The following is a 22,607-nucleotide window of genomic DNA, read 5'->3' as shown; positions in this document are numbered from 1 at the left end:
AGAACTATGTATTTAGTTACTTTAAACACAAAGAATATTGACGTAGTATTTTAAATCTGCGCTATTGAGAGCCCCTGGTGCAGGGCTACAGTAGAACTTTGATATCTGACCATCCAGATCACCCCATCTGACTTCACAGGGAGCTCTGCCAGGATAGTGACTACAGGCCCAGTTGCTGGAATGAATTTGGATTTTTTAAAATCTTGCAAATTAATTCCCATATGCACAGCAAAATTATTTTGTCTTCATGTTAAAGGATTTAAGAATAACACAACAAAGGACTGAGACCATGAGAGAACAGTCTCTAAAAAAATGTCATTTTGTTTGATGTTGTGAGGAGTCCTTAATTGTGCTTAAACATGGATGCCTTATATTTAAAAAATTAAGAATAGATTTTCAATACTTATTATTCTGGGCCCAGCACTCTGCAAGTTTACTTAAAGAATTATGAAATGGCTCTCTCTCCAAAATACAGCACGTGTAATTAGTTGCAGGTTTATGTCTGTCCTAACTGTAGATTAAGAAAAGTAATATCAACAGAGGGAGAAATTCTACCCATGAAACAGAGAAATATTTTCTACAGCCACTCAGGATAATAACACCAAATGGCACCGACTGATGGGATAATTATGAAAAAAATGTTAAATACTTGAAAATGACACGTAATTATAGAACAAATAAAGAAGTCGTTTGGAAAAGTAAAATATCATTTCCCTTTCCACATTAGTTCCTCTATCTTTAATATTCTTTCTACCTGTATTTACAAAAGATAACTTTAATATCTACATTTCACAGAAGGTAAATCACTCAAAAAGTTTTTGTGCAAAAAACTGAAATCTGCTCAGACGGCAGTTGTACTGAATCCTTAAACATATTTTCTTTTAAATGGATAGAAACTATGTAAGATAGACTATACAGAAGTGCTAAAGAAATTCAACTTAGGAAAGGAGATTGAGAATCTAAGGATACCGATCTTTGCATGATAAACTTGAGTTCAGCAGCTGTGCTAAAAAGCAGGGATCGAAATTTCTCACATTTTCTTTATAATCAAAAAAGAAATGGTCTACCCATCTTTCTGTGGTTAACCAAGCACTTCTCGAATAAGGAAAAAAAAGAGAACTGGTGAGAATCCGTTTATCTATGTTTGTGCAGAAAGTGGACCAAAGTAACTGATGGACTTCCTTATTAGATGCTTTTCCACACAACAGAACACCTTATCTGATGCTGCTTTTTTTTCCCCAGTCGCATGCTTGCCATTAACAAATTATGTCTTAAAGTATGACCTGACATAAAAAGTGGCATAAACTTCCACAGAACGACTACATCTTCTGTGATAGAAATCTTTCCAGAAAGGTAACCCCAGCAGCACTTTCCAGGGATTGTTAATTCTCAGAAAGTTGTCCCTAAGGTCCCATCCCAATCCCCCTTCCTAAAAGTTCAGTTGTCCCCTACGCTGTGATCAGAGGAAACCAAGATGAGCTTTCTCGGCCACTCAGAGAATGTCCCTGTGCAAACTAGAGGCTGGTTCCTCAAACTGTGGGTCAAGGACCAGCATCAGAATTGCGGGATCCACCCCAGACTTACTGAGTCAGAATCTGCCTCTAAACAAAGCCCGTAGGTAATGTCTCTCATGTTGAATTCTAGAAGACTATTCATTTTCTTAATAGTCTTTATGGCTACGAAACCCTAAATCTTTTATCCATTCCTCAAAAGGCCAATTTATAAATATTTAGCCTTTCCTACTGATCCCTTTTAGTGTGTGTCTTCTTAATAATTTTAAGCCATAAGACAGCAAAACGGACACCACGAAGACTTTCGCTGGTACTAAGCGAGGGAGGTGGCCCACGTGCTCATAGCCGTTGGCATCTGACCAGTTAAGATCCAAATAATGCAGACTCAGCCACTGTACGATATACACTAAAACAGAGCAACATAAAATTGCTTTTATGACTACTGCTAATCCTCACCACCTTTCCCATGTTATGCAGCTTGTTTGAGATGAGTTGTTCCACTATAAATTGCAGATAATTAAACAGACTTCTGTTGTAGGGATTTGTAAAAGTTAAATGTGATATCACAGAGTCGATAGTTCATCACAGTGCCTGGAACTTGACACTTGCTAAATATGTTACTCCCTCTTTAAAGCAAACATAGTTGCAGAGGGTTGTACCACCTGATTACCTGAAATTTCTGGTCTGCTGTGACATTCCAGTCCAACTGCTCTTCAGGCCACGTGAGTTGTAAAGCCTTGTACCTCTCATCGTGCTTCTGCTTCACCTATGCCATGCTAACTGGTGCTGCCATGCTGACGAAACACTGACGTATAGCTCTTGGGGTAGAAACTTTGCCAGTTACTTTCATAGCCCTGTTTCCCTTCTGTTCATGTTTAACATGTTTGATTAACTTGAATGTGTTATTTAAAGTGGTAACTTTAGCTCTTCTACTGTAACACAAACTAATTACATAGTTGTTGATACAACTTAGAGCTCAAGTGAGTATGTCACTGGGCTGGGTTTAAGACATGCTAAACAAGTTCTAAGATTTTCAAGTATTTTCTTGAGACTCTAATGTTTTCAATTCAGAGCAGACACGACCTTCGGGGTGTCACTCCCCAAATGCTACCGAGTGACTTATTTTTGAGGCATAGCAAACACCAAGACCTCAGTAGCTGAGCAGGTGGGAGCAGGGTTGGTGGGCAGACTCCTCTTCCCGTGATGACTACTCTTCCTTTCCCACTAAGTATGGAAGCAGCATGATCGACTCCTGTGGGATGCCTCATGGGAGCAGAGTTGTGTATCTGCTTTAAACCAGACTTCACTCTTCTCTCTTGTTCAACTTTTTCATGTTTGACAGTTAAGGATGGATGTGGTAAAATGAGTGCAGTTTTATATATTATGTTTATAGACAAAAACTCGTACCGAAGAATCTATGTGGTTAACACAGCTTGGGACAACTTCCAGGGCTTCCAGGGACAAGCACACCCTTCCCTCAATACACTGAGGAATGACTCTCCACTGTAACTGCTCCTCTGTTTGTTAAACTTATTAATTGCATCTGATACTCGGTCTGCGTCAGCGGTCATTACTCATTAACCTCTCTGCCGAAACCAGTGTGTCAACTTGAGGTTTTACTATGACACTAAATGATTCCACTGGATCTGTGCAAGAGATCATGGGATGGACTCTGGTTGGGTTGACTATTACCCACCATTCCTTCAACAGAGTGAGCAGTAGGGGGAAAAGAGGGAAAAGTGAGGAAGGAATATTTGGAAAACACAGAGGAAGCAAGCATTAGAACTACTCTTCCTACAGATTTGTCAGTTATACCTCATATAAGCTGAGGAGTCAAAAAAAAAAAAGAATTACTTTGACTCCAGTAACCCCTCAAAGACTTTTTTGGTCATCTGGCGTCTGCCGACATGCTCCAACTTCAAGGGAATAAAATTGTTGATATTATTTCTGAGGAAAGTATGAGGATGTGAGGCGTCTACGTTTATCTTCTGCTACTATTACAAAATCCTGTATTTTTTATCGAACTGATCTCATTAGGGGAAGAACAGAAGCTCCTGGTGAGTGGATAAAATTCAAGACAATACATTTTAATACTCTTTCTGAGATGAGGACACCTCAGTGACAAAGCCCAGGGTCAGAGGAGGGGTAGCAGGGGCTGTCTGGATTGGCCAGAGGCAACAAGGAAATGGTGTAGATGCCACAAGTATGGAGGACAAGCATTATGAAGGTACCCAATCAAGTATAATGGACAGAGATGAACTATTGAACCATGATCAACAGAGTTACCCTGCCTGTGGGGAGGAATATCAGAGGGAGAACCACTTTGCTTTTTTTGTTTGTTTTTTTAAAAATAACTTTTTTGGAGTATAATTGCTTTACAATGTTGTGTTAGTTTCTGCTGTATAACAAAGTGAATCAGCTATCCGTATATTTATATCCCCCTATCCCCTCCCTCCTGCGTCTCCCTCCCACCCTCCCTATCCCACCCCTCTAGGTGGTCACTCAGCACCGAGCTGATCTCCCTGTGCTATGCGGCTGCTTCCCACTAGCCATCCATTTTGCATTTGGTAGTGTGTATATGTCAGTGCTACTCCACTTTAGACTGCTCTGCTATTCACTAGACTGTAAGAGTGTCAGAAAGGTAATTCAAAGCCAAAGTGGTCTCCTCGTTGAATTCATATCCATTCATTGTTTTATCTGCACGATTAGAGAAGGATCCACACAGGGTTCCCAATACTGGCTCTGAGATAGGTAAGAAGAACATTCACACCCAGGATGGGTGCTGTGACAAAGCAAGCTCTTAGCCAAGAAAGCCAAGTGGACATCTAATTGTAATCCCTGAATTACTCTTCTCTGTGGCATGTTGGGACTTGTGATGTTGGTAAGCTCCCCAGATGGTTCCAGGGCTTTACTCTCTGTGTGTCAAATGGGGCAAAAGCTTAAGCTTTCGCTGAAGGTTTAATAAATAGTCCTGAGATTAAAGTAGTGCCCAGGAGGCCTGAAGGTACTAGCAAATCGCACTGGCTTAATCAAGTTATAGGTTTCTCTTTCTTTATAATTAGGCTAAGATAGACACAGAAAGAGAGAGAGACTGACAGACTCATAGAGAGAAGAGAGAGAAAATCAAGTGGTTAAGAGTAGGGGATCTCGTATCCGGCTGCTAGCATGAGAACTGCAGCTCCCCCGCTTCCCTGCATGGAGGCTTGTGCAAGAAACCTAAACTCCCCAGGCTAGGTTCCCTTATCTGCAAGATGAAGATGATAGAATCTACTTCACTGTGCTGTTGAGAGTGTTAAATGAGAGAACACATAAGCAGTGTTTAAAAGAGCATCATGCAAACGGTGAGCGCTCAGTGAAAGTTAATTGTTATATATATTTAAATATCTTTATTGGATAAAAGGCAGTACCACCCTGCATTTCTCTATTCATGCTCTTTGGGGCAAGTAAGCCTCTTCCAGTACAGAGGCTCTCCCAGAGAGTCCTATATTGATTCAACTCTGAGGCCTTCTCTCTTTCCTGAGATTGAAATCAGTGCCTCCAGTGATACAAAGTCAAGAGTCTCCTGGTATGGTGTTCATGGTTCTCCAAGTGTCACCAGCCCCCTTAACTTTAAGAGAGAATTCATGGAACTATGTCTTAATCACCACCTTAGGTTCTTTTGTACATTTATATTTGTATTAAACTGTTAAATATTTCTTCTTAATTCTCCAATCATTTATATATTTTTCTTACGATTTCATTTCAAAATAGTGTAGATTTAGCCATGACAATTTGCCTTTTGGGTTCCAGCCTCTGAGAATCTAAACTTCAGCCCTCTCTGGGGCTGAATATCTCTTTTAAGTATTGCCCATGCTTTCACCTTTTAATGTACTCTTGGACTTGAAATGTTATAATTTATAAGTAGATGACATGTTAGGAAAAATAACCAGATTACCCTGAACAATTTATAGACCTAGGGCTATAATAACTCTAGGGATGGCATTTTTGTCTTGAAGCAACTCAGAAAATGAGATGCGGGTTTATTTTTGAGAACTTCTGAAGAGGGAGATGTCTAAGTTTCCACTCGTGCTAAGTTCACAGTGGTTTAAAGACCATCTGACAATGATTCCTGGAGGAATGAGAAAAACGCTGAGCCTCAGACACTAGTGTGGTCACAGGTACCTCCAAACCTGACTCCCCCACTGCTACTGCAGCTGGGAGGTGGAGGACAGGATGGGGGTGGGGCGAGGCTGTCACACGGGCATAAGGGTGAATTTGAGCGAAAAGCACTTGTAAAACAGCAGGTGCAAGGGAGCACTTTAATCTCCCTTTTCTTCCTGAAAGCAGGACACGTAAAAGATGCTGTCCCCATACCAGGAGAAAAGAAACGTTATCGCTGGAGATTGGAGTCAAGGCCAAGAGACATCTGTACAGAGGTTGTTAAAATAACTTTATCTTTCTTTAGTCTCCCCATAGATTTTAGTTACTTTCCCACAATCGCCTTGCTTTGTTCAACCTAGTTTTAAACACCAAGGCCTTGCCATTTCTTTGGGTCTTCGTTTTCCTCTGGGGGCTCTCATGGATGTGTGAAAACCTGCATGCTTTGTTCTTGTTGATCTATCTTATGTCAATTTCATTCTCAGGCTGGGCCAGAGAGGCTGAGAAAGTAGAGATCAAGTCTGGCTTCCCCTACAGTATATCCCAACTAACTATATATGCCATATTTTAAAATTAGACACGCTTACTAAAATCACACAGGAGTAGAGATACCTTAACTTTGTTTTAGTCCTTTTTAGTCTATCAAAAGTGCTTTTACATGTTTTACTGCTTAGGAATCTCACAATAACCTTTGACAAATAGCAACTCTGGGAAACTATCTATACTTTTTTAAAAATAGTACTGCAGAAATATAAAGTCACAATTTAAGATAATAGGAATAAACTTAGACTTTGAACTTCTGATATTATACAACAGAAAATTCCATAGAACCAGTAAAAAAAAAAAAAAAGTAAACCAAGTTTCAATTTCAAACCTGAGTTGATAATAAATACACTTTGAAGAGTTACTTTTGTGGTCCCAATTACCAGTAAGAAATCATTATTAACACGATAATTGTCCTTACCTGCTAAAGAGGACATATTAATAATGACGCCACCTTCACCTCCATTTTGCTTGCTCATGTAATCCAAACCCAGGTAGGTTCCACTGATGACAGAAACCTAGTCCAGGGGCAGAAATGGGAAAAGCAACAGAGCTATTATACTCTGTTAAAGAGTATAGCTCTGATAAAGAGCTATTATACTTTATCATACTTTATCATATGGTCACACACCAAAGGTTTTATTGCTATCCCAGACACCGAGGGAGACTCCTGCACATGTTATCAGTGAAAGGTTTTGAAGTGGCTGTGTTTTTTAAATGCATTGACTGGATTCTCTTTTATTTGCCTAAACTTGTAGAGCTCATCACAGCTCTGCAAAACTTCACTTAGTTGCCTGATCTGAGATTTTATGATAAAGGTTATATTCCAAGTGTCTTGTTACTTTCACTAATCCTCAGCATCTTCAAGAATTCTATATATTCTTTTTCTTTTCTAAATACTGGATACAAAATGTATTCACCCTTCTTAGCACATGGTTCTCTTGCCCAACTATTCCACATCCATCTGCTCTGTTTCATTCTCTTGGATCTTGGAATATGTAATAGTGGATACCCTTGATTTCCTACACAGTTTTCATTTCCTTCTTCTATTTTGCATTTGTATCTCCTTCTTCTGCATGTAATACAGAGGAAGGTGATCTCCCCTGTTTTAGTGCAGACAGTGATTAATCTATTTCAATCACAGAAATCCCATTCCCCTTGCCCGTGACTGGTTTAGGAGCCAAATGTGACCATTTCTGGCGAGACCTGAGAAGCAGTCCTCTGGAGGTGGGGTCTGGGTTGGGGAGGGTGATGGAAGAGGACTCTGCGGAGAAAATTGTCATCGCTCTTAAGAAAACCAGGAAGAAATGATTGCGTTATTTCTCATTGCTTCCTACGGGGGCGATGGCTGGAATGAGGTTATATTGATAGCATGTTTAAGAGGAAACCACCATGATGGCTGGCAGATGGGAATGAGATCTGGGAGCTGTGGCGTCAAGCCATCCTGAACTCTGTGTCGTATGAGATCACATAGCTGTTGTACCCAGTCTGAGCAAGGGATTTCTGTTCCTTGGACATACGGTCTTCAGTAACGAAATCACTTAATTTTGTTCATCACGCCTGCAGCTGTCCTTTTGAAAGCTTACTCTGCTTTGCTACTCACATCCATGTATAGGCACCTTTTCGGTTTTATCCTAACATTTAAAAATTAACCACTGTCGGGCTTCCCTGCTGGCGCAGTGGTTGAGAGTCCACCTGCCAATGCAGGGGACGCGGATTCGTGCCCCGGTCCGGGAGGATCCCACATGCCGCGGAGCAGCTGGGCCCGTGAGCCATGGCCGCTGAGCCTGCGCGTCCGGAGCCTGTGCTCCGCGATGGGAGCGGCCACAACAGTGAGAGGCCCGCGTACCACAAAAGAAAAAAAAAAAGAATTAACCACTGTCAAAATCAACTTGTGACATGGAACATATTTGAAACCTTACATTCCCTTTTAGGTTTAAGAACTCCTCGCCCTTCCAACTCAGACTTTTGAAAGGTGAAAATTTGCTTTCCATATCTTCATTCCTACGTCTCTCATGCTTTACAGCACTGCAAAGAAAATGATACAACAGATAATGAGGTAACGAGTCTGAACCTGAGGTTATATATTGGTGGTTTTTTTTTTTTTTTTTTTTTTTTTTTTTCGGTACGCGGGCTTCTCACTGTTGTGGCCTCTCCCGTTGCGGCGCACAGGCTCCGAACGCGCAGGCCCAGCGGCCATGGCTCACGGGCCCAGCCGCTCCGCGGCATGTGGGATCTTCCCGGACCGGGGCACGAACCCGTGTCCCCTGCTTCGGCAGGCGGACTCTCAACCACTTGCGCCACCAGGGAAGCCCCCTTTTGGAGTTTTTTGACGAGGATCCAGAGTTGCCTCTCTACCTAACGGTAGCTCTAGCACACAAACCAGTAAGCTGAAGAGTCTATTCACTGAAGCCATGCATCAGTTTGGTATTAGGTAGGCTTAGGGAGAATGAGTGAAACCTGCACGTGATTCCCTTTACAAAGGAAAAACAAAACATTAATGGTTCATAGAAGAAGGAAAAGAATGTAGATGGCTGAAATTACTCAAGTCAGTTAGATTCTGTGTGTTTCTGCCCAAGTCTCCAGCATGTCTGAACAGAATTTCTGTTTATGTGTACTGGCGCTACGCTTTTATTCTCAGGTATTTACAGCTTTGCTGACACCTGCTTTTGTGTTTTCAACATCTACAAGATGCAGCCAGATAGAAAATTGGGGAATGTTTTTAATGTTTTTTTAAAGCCAGATCTATTTCCTGCTTTTTGATGGAGAAGGAGGCAAAGGATCATCTTGTCATCCATTATCAGGTTAAGAACTGAGTAACTTTTCAAACGAAAGGCTTCTTAGGATAAACCAGCAAGACAAAGCCTAAGGTTCTAGCTGTACATATAAGAAAGTTTCACCTCTTTTCCTTTACCTTGACAACCTCTTCCATATCCCAGATCATAAATCAATGGAATTGTGAGAAAAACATAGAATAAAAATGTTTCCTAAATATATGTGTGGCCTTTTGGCAATGTTTATACATTGTATAGATTGGGCCATTGTAATATCAAGCACCCAGGGAAAAAAAGAAAACAAAAGTTACAGATATTTTCTCGCTACAGATACAAAAAAAGCTGGAATCTATAGTATTATTTTCGTCCATTTTGTAAAGGTAGTTAAAATTTTGTATTTGACTCTCAAACAAAAAAAGAGGAAAATCCAATGTCTACTTTTACTTAGTGAGGATAAATGAAAATTCAATTATTGACAAAGTGATATAATTAACACATGCTTACTCAACATTTTTAGTTATGAAGAGACAATTTTTATATGTAATACTGAAATTGTATAGTATTCCAAATGTTAACATACTTTTTTTTTTAAACAAGTTAAAGCATTCTATAACTTAAAACCACTCTCATAAATTCCCCTATCCTGGAAATAATTCTCTAGTAATACAGATAAATGGATAAATGAACTTGTTTAACTCCTCTTATTAGGCATAATGGCTTCCTATTATACACACATATATGTATATATGCTTCTATAACATTTGTGTGTGTGTGTGTGTGTGTGTGTGTATGTATTCACTACGGAATTTTCCTAATCTGTCATTTCCTTTATTTAATTTCCCTCCAGTCTGCAGTTGCTTTTAGTTTATTTATGGTTCTAGTGCTACACTGTAATTAAAGCAATTTTTTAAAAGATTCTGTCATCTAAATCATGAAACTCTGCCTTTCAGGTTTCTTGTTTTTTCTCCAGCCAGTTCTCAAGGGATACTAATATAGATGATCATTTTTTTCCTGAAAACTTTTCTCATCTTTTATTCTTCCATGTTCAATCTTTTAAAATTTCTGCTGATTTAGGGGGTAGATATGATTGTCTTCCCCCTTGCAGAAGGTACTTATAAAATTTAGCAAGATTTCCCTAACTATAACATTTCAATGGGATCTTTAGATATGGCAGAGTAGCAATAACAGAAAGTAGTTACTAATTTAAGGTGTAATCAACACCCTTGGGAGCCGAGAAAACAGGAGTACACTTGATGACACGGTTTCTATCCATTTCCTCAACTCTTCATTAGAGACAGTATAGAGCAGAGGGACCACCTCGTTTAGAAATGAGATAGTGCGAATGAAGAAACTGTAGGTTTTTAGTCTCTGGACAAGAACTGCAATTTACTGAGTGATTGCTATGTAGTAGCACTGTGCTGGATGCTTCATACAAATTATGGTTTATTGACACTTAACCAACCTTAGAGGTAAGAGGATTACCTTCAACCTTTCACAAACTGGGAAATTCAAGATCAGAGACATGAAATAAAAGTTCATGAATTTTAAATTCAGGTCTGAAACAAATCTTTTTTAAAATCCCCAACAATAGCCATCTATTTTGTTTAATTTTTATTTGAATATACTAAAGGAAGTCAATATAAGTTAGTCATATGTCCAAATTAGGTTGTAAGTCCCATCTGAGTGGGAATGAATTATTTAGGTTTATTAAAGCTTCAAAAAGTAAAATAAATACATTACCAAATGGCCTTATCAATATTCAGAGTTAAGTCTACCTCAGCCCAATGGCCAGACCAAACTTTGAGAGTTATACAAAGACTCATTCTTTCCTGAACATTCCCTGTGAGCCTGAGCAGCTATAAATAAGGCAGCTGTGTCTGGTTTCAGAGTGAGGAAGCACAGAGGAGCCTAATGGAAACAAAAGACTGGGAAGAGGTTTACTGTATCTCTCGTGTGGGAAGAGCGGTGAAAGCTGGTGGCAGAAGAATAAAGAAAGGGCAAATTTGCTAAGGAGTAAAAGTGGAAGGACATATATACTGTTCGTCGTACACTGTTTGCAACACGGATGTGTTAGGAAACCATCCAAACATTGTACTGAAACACAAAAATGAATATCCACGTATGCAAAATATCATAGAATAGCAGTTTATTTTTCTAATACACTTTAATTGAACATCTATGTATGCAAAACAATTTTCTGCCTTCAAAGAACTTACAGTAGACTAGCATAAGTTATACATGTATAGAAATAGTTCTAATAAAATTTAAAAACTGAAATACCTTATAAGGATGGTATAAATTATGTTGTATAAAATTTCAGAAGAGGAAAAGATACATGGTAAGGTCCTTTAAGCCGTTACTCTCTGACATGGACAAGAACATGGAAAAACATGCAAAAGGCCACACAGGGAATTGTACAAGGAGGTAAATTACATCCAGAGCAGAGTTGAAAAAAATTATTATACAAACCACACACAAATATTTGCATTATACTGAGATAATCAAGTTATAAGGATAATGATTGGTCAGACTTTTATCTACTTTTGCAATGGGCGTTGTAAGTAGGAGGGGAAGTAACTTGTTTTTAAGTTATATATGGGTAACAAAGGTTATAGCTTGTTCTTTTTATGTAATATTAAATAAATGTCATCAGTCCCTGGAGTTAAGCTAAGGAGTGGCCTTTGTCAGCAGAGTTCAAAGGAAAATAAAGGCCAGCTCCAGGAGAGTGAGTTGTAACCAAACAGGGCAAATAAAATTCCCGTCTTGCAGAATTTTCTATTTGCAAGTAATGCAGGAACTTTCCATTGGAGCAGGTGTTTATTCACCTGTATATTTATTATATTAAAGCAAACATGCCCTCTCTGCTGGATGAAGATAGATACTTCGAATCCTATTACCTCTGAGACAATCTCTTCACTATTTTCATGTTTCATTATATTAACTCTAATCATTGCACATGTTTTCTGACAGCTGATTTCTCAGAAGAAAGGCACGGTAGGTGCCCATTATGAATGCACTGAATATAGGAACTTTATAGCCTAGGGACCTCTATCTATAAAATATCTGTAGTTTTACTGATGAAACTACAAATAGTAGTGATGTTCTAGGGAGAGAGCTGCTGTGTTATTTGTGCTTTTTCATTAGCATAGCTTGATTCAAAAAAAGTCTTGTCACGTTATGTGGTTTTGGAGAGGGGCATAAGTTTATAAAAACATGTTTTTAAAAATTCCTGCAGTTTCCAATTGATTGCATATTCCAAAAAAAATATTTTATATCTGACAACCAAAGGATTTAATGAAGTATGGTTCATAATAAGTCAGGGATAACCACCAAAGATTGTGTATAAAATGTATGGTTTTCTTACCAGCTGAAGAAAATAAAGTGATCCAATGGAATTTAAGACAAGAATGGAAAAAGAACATAAACAGAAAGAAAATTTAGTGAACATAAAGTATGAACTAAAGTGGAAGGAATAAGTCCTAATAGAAGAGTAAAAATAAATATGAGTGGCTTAAATTCACAAATTTAAAAAGCATTTGTTTCTAGATGTGATTTGAAAACTAAGATCTCACATTATACTGTTAGCAAGAGACAAAATTCACATAAAAGGTTACTTTCATTTTCAAAATAAAGAAATAGAAAAAGATATGCCTAGGTAAATGTGAATCAAAAGAAAACATAGGGTACCAATATTATTTCTGGAAATATAAAACAAATCAAAAATCACAGGTTGCAAATGGGGCTACCACTTTAAAAAATCAAAGATCAGTAAATTATAATCACCAGCCATTTATGCAGAATTCACACTGACAGAATGACTGAAAGAGGTAGGCAAGTTGACATTTGTCATTTGAGATATGACTACATGCTATTCAGAAACAGACAGATCAAGGAGATAGAAGTAAGCAAAGGAATAGCTGACAGCCAAACCGAATAGAAATATTTTAAGAAAAGAAAATTATAAGCTCTTATCATTTATAACAGAGAGACACAAATATTAAATTAAATTAGGTATTAACTGAGCAAATTCAATGGTGTCTTAGATATGGATATACCATGATAAAGTAAGATTTAGCCAAGAGATGTAAGTATGGTTCACAGTATGAAAATGTTTCATTTTATTTCACTACATTATTAGCCTAAAGTAGAAGAAAATCATAGAATTATCTCAACTCAGGAACAGCAGTTGTCATGTCTCTAAACATACACACACATACACACACACACACACACACACACCAGAAGATTTTGAGGGACACTTGACAAATAGGTTTTAAAGTTATTTTGAACTATAATGATATCCAGGAACACTTCAGACAAATTTTAGAAAGAACTGGAAGGAGAGTGTTTGTACTTTAAAATAGTACCTTTTGTTCTGGGTCAAAGGATTTTAGGCATCTGTCAAGCTTGTGCCTTATCAAAGTGGTACTCACAGATTCAGCTTTCTTGTGAGGGTAATTCTCATTACTCCTATCAGGTTATTACAGTTAAGTCATTACTCATGAGAATGTCATTTCAAGTCAAACATTTATTGACTAAGCACGATCTTCAAGATATTGTGTTGATTACTGAGAGAAGAACAAAGAAAAACATCACATGGTTCCTGTTTTTAAGGAGTTGGATGTGGTGAAGTAGGGAGCACTCCCTGTGCATTTATACACACACAGCTGCCCCTCTGTACTTTACATGTGCCTGCTTTGCAAGACTAGTAAGAAAGACCTTACCGAACACTGGGTGACCCCATGCCCCGCCCAGCTCTGACATTTGGCTTTAGCTAAAGTTTGTTACTAAACCCCAATATCTTATGTCAAGTCTGTTTATAAAATAAGATAATCAGCAAGCTTATGATACAACGAATAAAACAAATTTTATTTCCTTATTCTACATGTTTACAATTCAAGGAAGAGCTAAATAATCATCGAACATTATGGGAATTACACACACGCATGCACACACACACGCATGCACACACACACCGGCATTCAAGATAAAAATCTTAATAATTACAGAGTCCAACGGTCACTTTAGCCTTGTTTTCTGTTATAGTCCTGGAATTAAGATTTAGTTTTTAAGTACATAAGTTAAGCCAGGGGTTGGAAATTTTTTTTTCTATAAAGAGTCAGATGGTAAACATTTCAGGCATTGCACATCATAGGGCCTCTGTCACAATTATTCGATTCTACCACGGTAGCATGAAAGTAGCCAGAGACAACATGTAAATAAACGACCTTGGCTGTGTTCCAGTGAAACTTTATAGACACTGAAATTTGAATTTTGTATATTCATATATTTCTTTTTTTTCTTCTTTTTCTTATTTTTTCAACTGTTAAAACATGTAAAGCCCATTTTTAGCTTGCAGGTCACAAAAACAGGTGGCAGGCTCATTTGGCCTGAGGGCCATAGTTTGCCAACTCCTAAGTTATACAGTAAAAGATGTTTTTTTCTCATATTTCCTTTTAATATTTTAAGACAGATTTATTTTCATAATTGAAAACCTCAAATGTCTTCCTATTTGTAAAAGGAAATGCTTTTTTCCCCAGCTTTTTATAACTTGCCTTTTTCTACATTGTAGGTCACTGTATTGTTTCCATGAAAAAAAACCCTTTTTTCCTTTTAAAACATTTTATTAAGTAATTGTAGACCATGAACATGGCTAAGACAGCTTACCAAATTAATTTGCAGAGTTTTTTCCCAGTTTTTCTCATTATTCACTCCAGCATTATTCACCAAAATGTCCAGTTTTCCAAAGTGGTCTACAACTTTCCTAAAAGTATCTAATAAAACAAAAAGAAAAAAGACATCATAGATACATTCTTATTTTTGCACAGACACATTTATCACAGTCTATGCCCTGAAATGAGGTTTTAATTCATCCACGCTTCTCGTGAAAGTTATACCCTTAGACTGTGACTTCCTGCCTTGCTTCTCAAGTGTGGTTTGTGAGTCAGCAGCATCACTCAGTATTACCTGGGAACCTGCTAGAAATGCAGAAACTGTGGCCACCACAGACCTACGGAATCGGAATCTTAACCTTAATAAGATCCGCAGATGATTTGTATGCACGTTAAAGTTCTGTAAGCAGTAGTAACTCAGTGGTGTAAACTTTAGAGAACTGAGCATACTATGCTGAGAGCTCTTAGAAGTCAGTCTGGGCAGCCAGCATCTCTGTCCCTAGGAAGTTACTGAAGCTCTGTGGCTTAGACTATGACAAGCATCCCTTTAAAAATAAGCCATATTTTCTTCATAAAGTGTCATATTAAAACAGTTATGTATCCAGATCCATTATGATCATTTCAGTGCATTTGGATATCCTAGTAAGTCTATGTTTCATTCAGATGATTTTATTTGATTATTGTAACTTCGATGTTTGCCTTTTCTTTTTCTATTTTGACAGCTTTGTATTGCAAGTTTGTATAACAACCATGTTCAACTAAGGTCAAGTCTGCATAGATTCTGAGGTTTGAAGGTCCCTCATTACGTTGTCCAACCACATTTCCAGCCCTTGCAAACCCTCCTTGACCAGTTAAAATTAGGCTTTACCCCTTGGTATTGAGAAACATTATTTCTCAAAGTAGCGTTTTACATAGTTCTATTGTTTCCCTGGGCCTTTTACCACTGGTTCTAGTTCTATCACTTGAAACTATAGATAACAATTGTGGTTATTCTTCCAAACGATAGAAATGCGTTCTTGGGTCTTGGGTCCAACATATGAGTTCCTTGAAAAAAATAGAGCTGCACAAACTTTATATTGATTGAAATAAAAGTAAAGAATTATTAACAACCACCAGACATATTGAAGACGGCATGGACTAATTTGTGAAATGGATAAATTACTATGCAAGTTAACTGCCAAAAATGTTGCCAAGACTTTCTAATATGTGCCCCTTACAGTACCTTTTACTGTACTGGAATGGAAAACAACAAAATATATAAAAACTGTTCACTTTTTCAAAGAATCTTTAAAATGATTCTTAAGATCTCAAATTGATTCCAGAAGAGGTCCTCCCGTAGAAAAGATCTAAGGAATATTATTATTGTTAATTTTTGCATTTCATCTTAAATATATTCTACTCTTCAGAAATCCACATCCACCTTACAGGAAATTAGGTTGTCAAATATGGACGTCTAATTGCGTCTTTACTTTTCTTTCCTCTTTTGGTGTCCACTGTATTCCTTATACTCTGCCCTTACCGATGTATAACACACGAAATTATACAGCGGTGTATTCTTCTTTATAACACACCACTGAATTTTGGGCTCAAGCAACTTACAATCTGTTGATAACTCTTGCTGACATTTATATGCTGTGGTACTCTTTGTAATTTGCCTGAACTCTTCAGGTTGCATTTTTCATCTGTAAGTCATCTCCAAGAACTTTTTCACCTCTGTATTTTTATGATTTCAATGAAGTCTCTTTGGCCACATGTCTAAGCAGTTTTAAAAGTTGTAGGCAGCATTAAATCCTGACACTGGAAGAGCCAATGCCATGTTTTCCTAAACTGCAAATAGACGCTGATGTCCAGACAGCATGTGGATTTCTCACGACCAACATGGCTTCTGCTGGTCACTCATCCTGTGTCTGGTTTCCTCCTTCACAACCACTTATCCTTAAGGAATGTGTTTACAGTCAAGGTACTAATTTTAAATACTGGGAAGCAAAACAATTAAGGTTAAATGTCACATGTGAAACTACATAAATCCAGACAGAAATAGCTTTCAGATGATCTATAGGGAATCTGTTCCCTATTCCATCAGCACGGCTGTTGGGATGTGACATGACTTTATCCCTGATGAAAACTATCCTGTGCAATCAGCAAAACTTTATCCTCCAGCAGCTAGCACTATGTTTACAGGTCTCTTCTACTCATGCTTGTAATCCATGTTATAGGTCTTTATAACATTTTCAGATTTTAATTATATAATTTCCTTTCAAACAATTTCCCTGAACAGCAGTTGCTTTCCTTCTAACATAGAGCTCCATTTTCACTCTCTCACAGAACAGCCCAACGTTTTCGAAAAAACACACATCCACGTTAAGAACAGAAGTACCAGAGTGACTTTTATGAAGATACTTTTGGTCCCTTGACTAAAGGCGTGCCTAATAATTGACTTAGTCTTTCAAAAAAACTTTGTGAAATACAAATATTTTATTTTCCCATTTTTCCCCAGAAAAATATGTATGTTTTTCATATAGATCTATTGGGTTTCTATATGACCAAATCTGTTAATTGTCTACACCAATTCGGTCCCTGATATTTCACAACTAGATTGGTCTATTTTAAGTGAGTAGACGGAAACAGGAAAGCATTGAGGAAAGTCTGGTAGAAGCTTTTCTTCTGCAATTCTAAGACTACAGTACAGCTATTATTGTTTTTAAAGTATCATTTCATAGGGAAAACACCAGAGAGAGCATGTGGTTAAAAGCATCCAGCACGTCTGTGATGACAACCCTTGACCTTTCACTCTAGTATGTTCCAAAGAGAAACACTGCCACATTTGATTGTCATTGGGCTCTGTGTCTTCCAGCTTTCTGGGAGAAGTTGTTTGCCATACTCGCCTAGCCTACTTTGTCTTTCCCAGTTCCATCTGCAAGTTCAATCATTTAATAATTACTGTAGCAGCACCGTCTTGGAATACACCAAGGAATCTTGATTACATTATGTGCGGCCAAATCACTAAAATAAAAGGATTTCTCAAGCATGCTTGTCTTTTCTTCCCCCTTAGCTTTTAGGGCTCCTGGGACGTCAGAGGAAACGTAACAGTCCCAGCTATCACTTGCAGCTCAGAGGTACCTGCTCTTCAGGAGATAGTCGGCCGCCCGCCCCAGGCTGGATCTCTGGCCGGGGGTTGCCTTCATGTTGCTGCTTACTCAAGGCGCGCTCCGCGTGGATGGATGGATTCCCCGCCCTTACCTCTTAGCTGTTCCTGATCGGCCACATCGCACTGGATGAAGAGAGTCTTCTGAGGTTCAAACTGCTCATCCAGGGCAGCTTTACACTTTAAACCTGCTTCATGATTCCAATCGACAAGCGCTACCTACAGACAAGAGGAGAGAAATCGAGATCCTGCGCGGCTCTTGAAATAGACCAACAATAAAGAGACCCCAGGACGCTCCTCTTTTGGACCTGAGATGGGGCAGTTTATACAGTTCGGGGTCCCTCCCGGAGCGTTCGAGGTCCGCTCGAGCGCGCCAGCCTGGGCAGCTCTGGAGACTGCACGGCGGGCACCGGGAGCTCAGCCTCGGTCGCTGCCCCCAGCCCCCGGGGGCCCCGGCTGGGGGGCGGGTCTCGGGTGGGCCGGCGAGGTTCGCGCCGTGCGCCCTGCCTCGCTTACCTTGGCGCCCTTGAGCAGCAGCGCCTCGGCGAAGGCTCGGCCGATGCCCTGGGCCGCTCCGGTCACCAGCGCCACTTTGCCGTTCACGTGCATGTCGCCTCCTGCGCGCGGTGGGCGAGCTCGGCGTCTCCGCGTGGCCGCGGCTTTTAAGGACCCTGCGCGCGCGCGTGTGCTGCCCGGCCGCGCTCTCCTGCCAGTGGGCGGGGATGAAGCTGTCAAGCAGCGCCGGGCACCCACGATTGTGTCACCTGCCCCTGAGCGCTCCGGCTCCGCGATCTTTGCCTTCCTGACTCGCAGCCAAGCCCAGATCAGAGCCTCCCCCTCTGCCTGTGGCTGCCTGGCTGGCGGTGGGAGGCACCAAGCAGAAAGGGTACTCCCCAACAAGTGTTCCCTTCAGTGCTCTGAAGACCACCCCGCAAAAGAAGGGTGGAGGAGAGGCTTGAGAGCCTGGATTCCTCCTCTGCGCCCAGGTCCTCCCCTCTCCTCCCCCATCCCCCCCCCAAAGAAAAATAAAACCGAGGGAAAAAACACCCCACAAACAAACCCAGTAAAGCACAATTTTAGGGATGTTGCTTTTTTGTCTAAGTTTTTGTCTGAATTCCCATCTCCTGGACATTGGGGTGGGGATGGAGGGAGCAGAGGTCACGAACACCGTTGTGGGTTTTTTGTTTTTCTTTTTCTTTCTTAATTGTGTTTTGGACAAACCTGTATAGATATTGGAGATGAAAGGTGCACTGTGCTCGGAACAGAAACCCCTGGATCCTATCATTCCAAGGCTGGAACTCTTGAGTCTTGGAAATAGGAGTCTTATTGGCACTTAGGTTTCAGATCAGTATCAATCCTGGGTCATCCTGAGAGTGCCCGGCAAGAATTGTCGTCACTGACCACACAGGACTCCCAGACGCGCTGTCAGCCTGGTGAAGTGCTGGTTCAATGGTATGCTTGCTGGTTGAGTCATACTAGCTCTGGAGGCTCTGAGCTAAGTATAGGACAGAGGTTCCTGGTCCTCCAGGAACTTGAGCTTGAGCTGTGAACTGAGGTGCATTCCGCTGGGAATATTCAGCTGACCTAGTCTGTCTGTCTGTCTCTCTCTCTCACCTGCAGGCTTCAATTCTAATTCTGTAAGCTTAATACCTGCTTGGCATTTATTTTCATGATCAAAGAAATTTAAGCACCTGGGGAGGTGGGGGTCAGGCAGAAAGCTTACACAGCAGAATGAATTCTTTGTATACGGCAGACGAGGTGACTGGCAGGGCAGGAGTGTTTGGGGAGGTTGTGTGAAACATATGTTGTCAGTAAATCACTGAAACAGAAGTCTTCACGTTGAAAGAGAACAGCAGAGGATTTAAACAAACATAGGAAACAAAAGAAAACCCAACATCTCTAGGGGCACGCACAGAACATAGAAGGAGAAAAGGAACTGTTTTTCTTTGTCAAGAGAGAACACCTTAAGAGCCAGAGAAGGAGCCTCTGGAGTGACCCAGGGACATGTTGGGAAAGCAAAGTGTTGCAGCACATATGGGGAAAAGAGTTTCAAGAATAAAGGAGCTGTTACTAACACAAAGTACTCTGATAAGCGCAGGGAAGGAAGGATGAAGAAATACTTTGAATTTTTCCAGACAGTGATCAACGTCAGTAAATTTAGATGGCACAGAAACCAAATGGCTGAAATTTAAGGAAAAAAATGTCTGATGAGAAGATGAATATTGCAGACGCTGCAGAGGCACCAGACCAACATGATATGGAAAGCAGTAGATTGGACAGCAGTTGGGAAGATTAGTAAGCCAATAAGTTATTCTTTTAAGAAAGGAAGGAGATGGGTTCAGGTTAAAAGGCTGCCAGTCACTGAGAGAAAAACCGGAAACAGGAAGCAGTACGGGGGCGGGTGGGTGAACTGGAAGAGCATCGGCTGTGGATTCACACAAAGCTGGTTTGGATCTTGTCTCTCTGCTCCTGCCCAGCTGTGTGATCTTGGCCAAGTCGCTTCAACTCTGTGCCTCAGATTTCTTGCAACAATGAAATTACGTCTGGCACAAAATAATAACAATATTAGTTCAACTAATTACTGCTGGGTCATTAACAAATAATACACATGAGATGGAGAAAAATGTGAGAAACAGGTTTATTAGCACAAAGGAAGGACTGGAATCTACCCCCAACCCCTTTCCTTCCCATTGGTTTCCATGGCCACTGCCTTCGTTCAGACCCTTATACTTTTTCCTGTGACAACAGCAGCAGCAGTTAGTCTCCTGAATGATTTCCTTGCCCCCAAATTTCTTAGATCCAATTTGGTTTCCACACCCCCCCCCAATAAAAGTTCTAAAACACAGATCTGATCATGTTTAGACATTCTGATGTTTAAAACCCTTAAACTATCTTAACCCCAGGGCATGGCATAGGGGGCATTCCACTCCCCATATCTTTCTTGTAACCCCTCTTTACAGCCTGGGAAGCCACATCAGTTAAAACCTACCCCACTGTCCAGGCTCAGGCCTTTGCCATACAGTATCTGCTCACCTGAGTACCGTCCCCTCCTGCTTTCTTCACCTGTCTTCCCACTGAGCTGGAGAACTCTACAGTGGAAACACTTCTCACTCACATTATCGTAATTATCTTCCTGTCTCTGAGTGTCTTCAAGCTGTGTCCTGAGCACCCAGGGCAGGGTCTGTGCTTAATACATGTTGAATAAAGAAAAGAACAGATAAATATAAGATATGTGTTTGAGAGAAGATGGAAAATGGTGAAAATTCCCATATACTGTGATTACCTTTTTATATAACTTAAAAGTAAGACTGGAAAAAATACGTGGGTATGGCGGTTTGGAAGAAGAATGTTTTGATATTTTATATTAAATGTACATTTTGATTTTAAAATATGTAAAGGACATTATGTATAGTATATTTGAAAACCAAAAAAAAGCACTCTTTACCCAGTAAACAAATTCCCCATTCCTCTGTGGTTTTTTGATAAACATTTCTCATCTTCCATGCTCATAACATTATTTAATTTCATTTACATTAACTCTGTAATTCTATCCTCAATGTCATTTGTGTAATTAAAAACATAATTCTTAGCTAAAACTAGTTTAAGTCTGAAACAAACCATCATTCATATAATTTTGTGAAAGCATTCCTATTTATAGGTTATGTTTTAGTCAGTTTGTTGTACAAAGTTCTCTTAAAATGAAAACAAAAATTAATTAACAGTCAAATTAAAAGGAATTATTTTTATTATTTTTATCCCATCCCTAGAGGCATGAGATAGGGAGGGTGAGAGGGAGACGCAAGAGGGAGGGGATATGGGGATATATGTTTATGTATAGCTGATTCACTTTGTTATACAGCAGAAACTAACACAACATTGTAAAGCGATTATACTCCAATAAAGATGTTTAAAAAAAAAGGGATTATTTTTCCTTTGAAGCAATTGCAGGTGTTTGATATTTACTCAGGGGCAGTCATCCCATAAAGGCTAAAAGCACAGCCTCTGGAATCCAGCTTTACCGCCTACTGGCTGTGTGACCTTGGGCAAGTGACGTAACTTCTCTGAATCTCAGCTTCCTCATCAGGAAAATGAGGATGATGATAGTACCTATTTCATAAAGTTGTTGCGAAGACTATACCGAGTTAAATAAATACTACATATGTAATTGAATTTGTTATTCACTACCAAGCTGTGAGGTGGTTATTATTGTGGTCATTTTACAGATGAGGAAAACAGGTTTGGGGAGGTTAGGGAATTTAGCCAAGGTCACTTATCTAGAAAATAGAAGGAGCTGGCTTTGACTCCAAGTGTGGCTGACTCCTGAGTGGCACTCCTTCTTCTTCTTTTTCTTAAATTAAACTTTTTATTTTTTGAGATAATTGTAGCTGAGCAGTACTTTTCGCCATGATTGAATAGTGATTTCTTTAAGAAACACAAGTTAAAAACAGACTTAAATTCAAATCAGAATTCCTTGATCACATTATATTTCCACACACACACTATTGCTTGTAGCTCAGCCCTGACTTGTTAAGACAGGCCAGTCTCCAATTGATTTTCCTTTGTCCTGTGCCCAGGGGTGAGCACAGACATCCCAAAATGTACCTAGTCACAGGCCCCAGCTTGTGAGGGCCCCAGTCTGTCAGGTGACTGATCTACCTGTGACAGATCAGTCACCTGATAGATAAAAGCTTGTTTAATTTTTAAACGATCACATATAAAGCAACACAGAAATAGGCTTTTTCCTTATTGAAACCAAAAAGCCCTGCTGAAATAAGGCAGTTTCTGCTAACACCAGGGTCAAGGATTCTTGTCTCGGCTTTGCCTC

At 39.7% G+C, this 22,607-nt stretch overlaps 1 protein-coding gene across 3 annotated transcripts in view; it reads right to left on the bottom strand.

Annotated features, from left to right (window-relative positions):
- Positions 1 to 18,539, bottom strand: part of HPGD (15-hydroxyprostaglandin dehydrogenase) — a 28,156-nt gene extending 9,617 nt beyond the window's left edge. For all 3 annotated transcript variants that reach the window (XM_082618341.1, XM_082618342.1, XM_082618343.1), the window contains exons 1-4: positions 18,299 to 18,539; positions 17,878 to 18,001; positions 14,633 to 14,739; positions 6,613 to 6,709 (exon numbers count right to left, since the gene is read on the bottom strand). In XM_082618341.1, coding sequence (XP_082474467.1) covers positions 6,613 to 6,709; positions 14,633 to 14,739; positions 17,878 to 18,001; positions 18,299 to 18,391 — 421 coding nt within the window. In that variant the 5' untranslated portion in view covers positions 18,392 to 18,539. The remainder of the gene's footprint in view (positions 1 to 6,612; positions 6,710 to 14,632; positions 14,740 to 17,877; positions 18,002 to 18,298) is intronic.
- Between the last annotated feature and the right edge of the window lie 4,068 nt (positions 18,540 to 22,607).

The sequence above is a fragment of the Mesoplodon mirus genome, assembly GCF_964341445.2.
Source record: "Mesoplodon mirus genome assembly, chromosome: 1".
NCBI classification, from domain to species: Eukaryota; Metazoa; Chordata; class Mammalia; order Artiodactyla; family Ziphiidae; genus Mesoplodon; species Mesoplodon mirus.
Note: the sequence above shows the minus strand (reverse complement) of the source record. Positions and strands in the feature narration are given on the sequence as shown.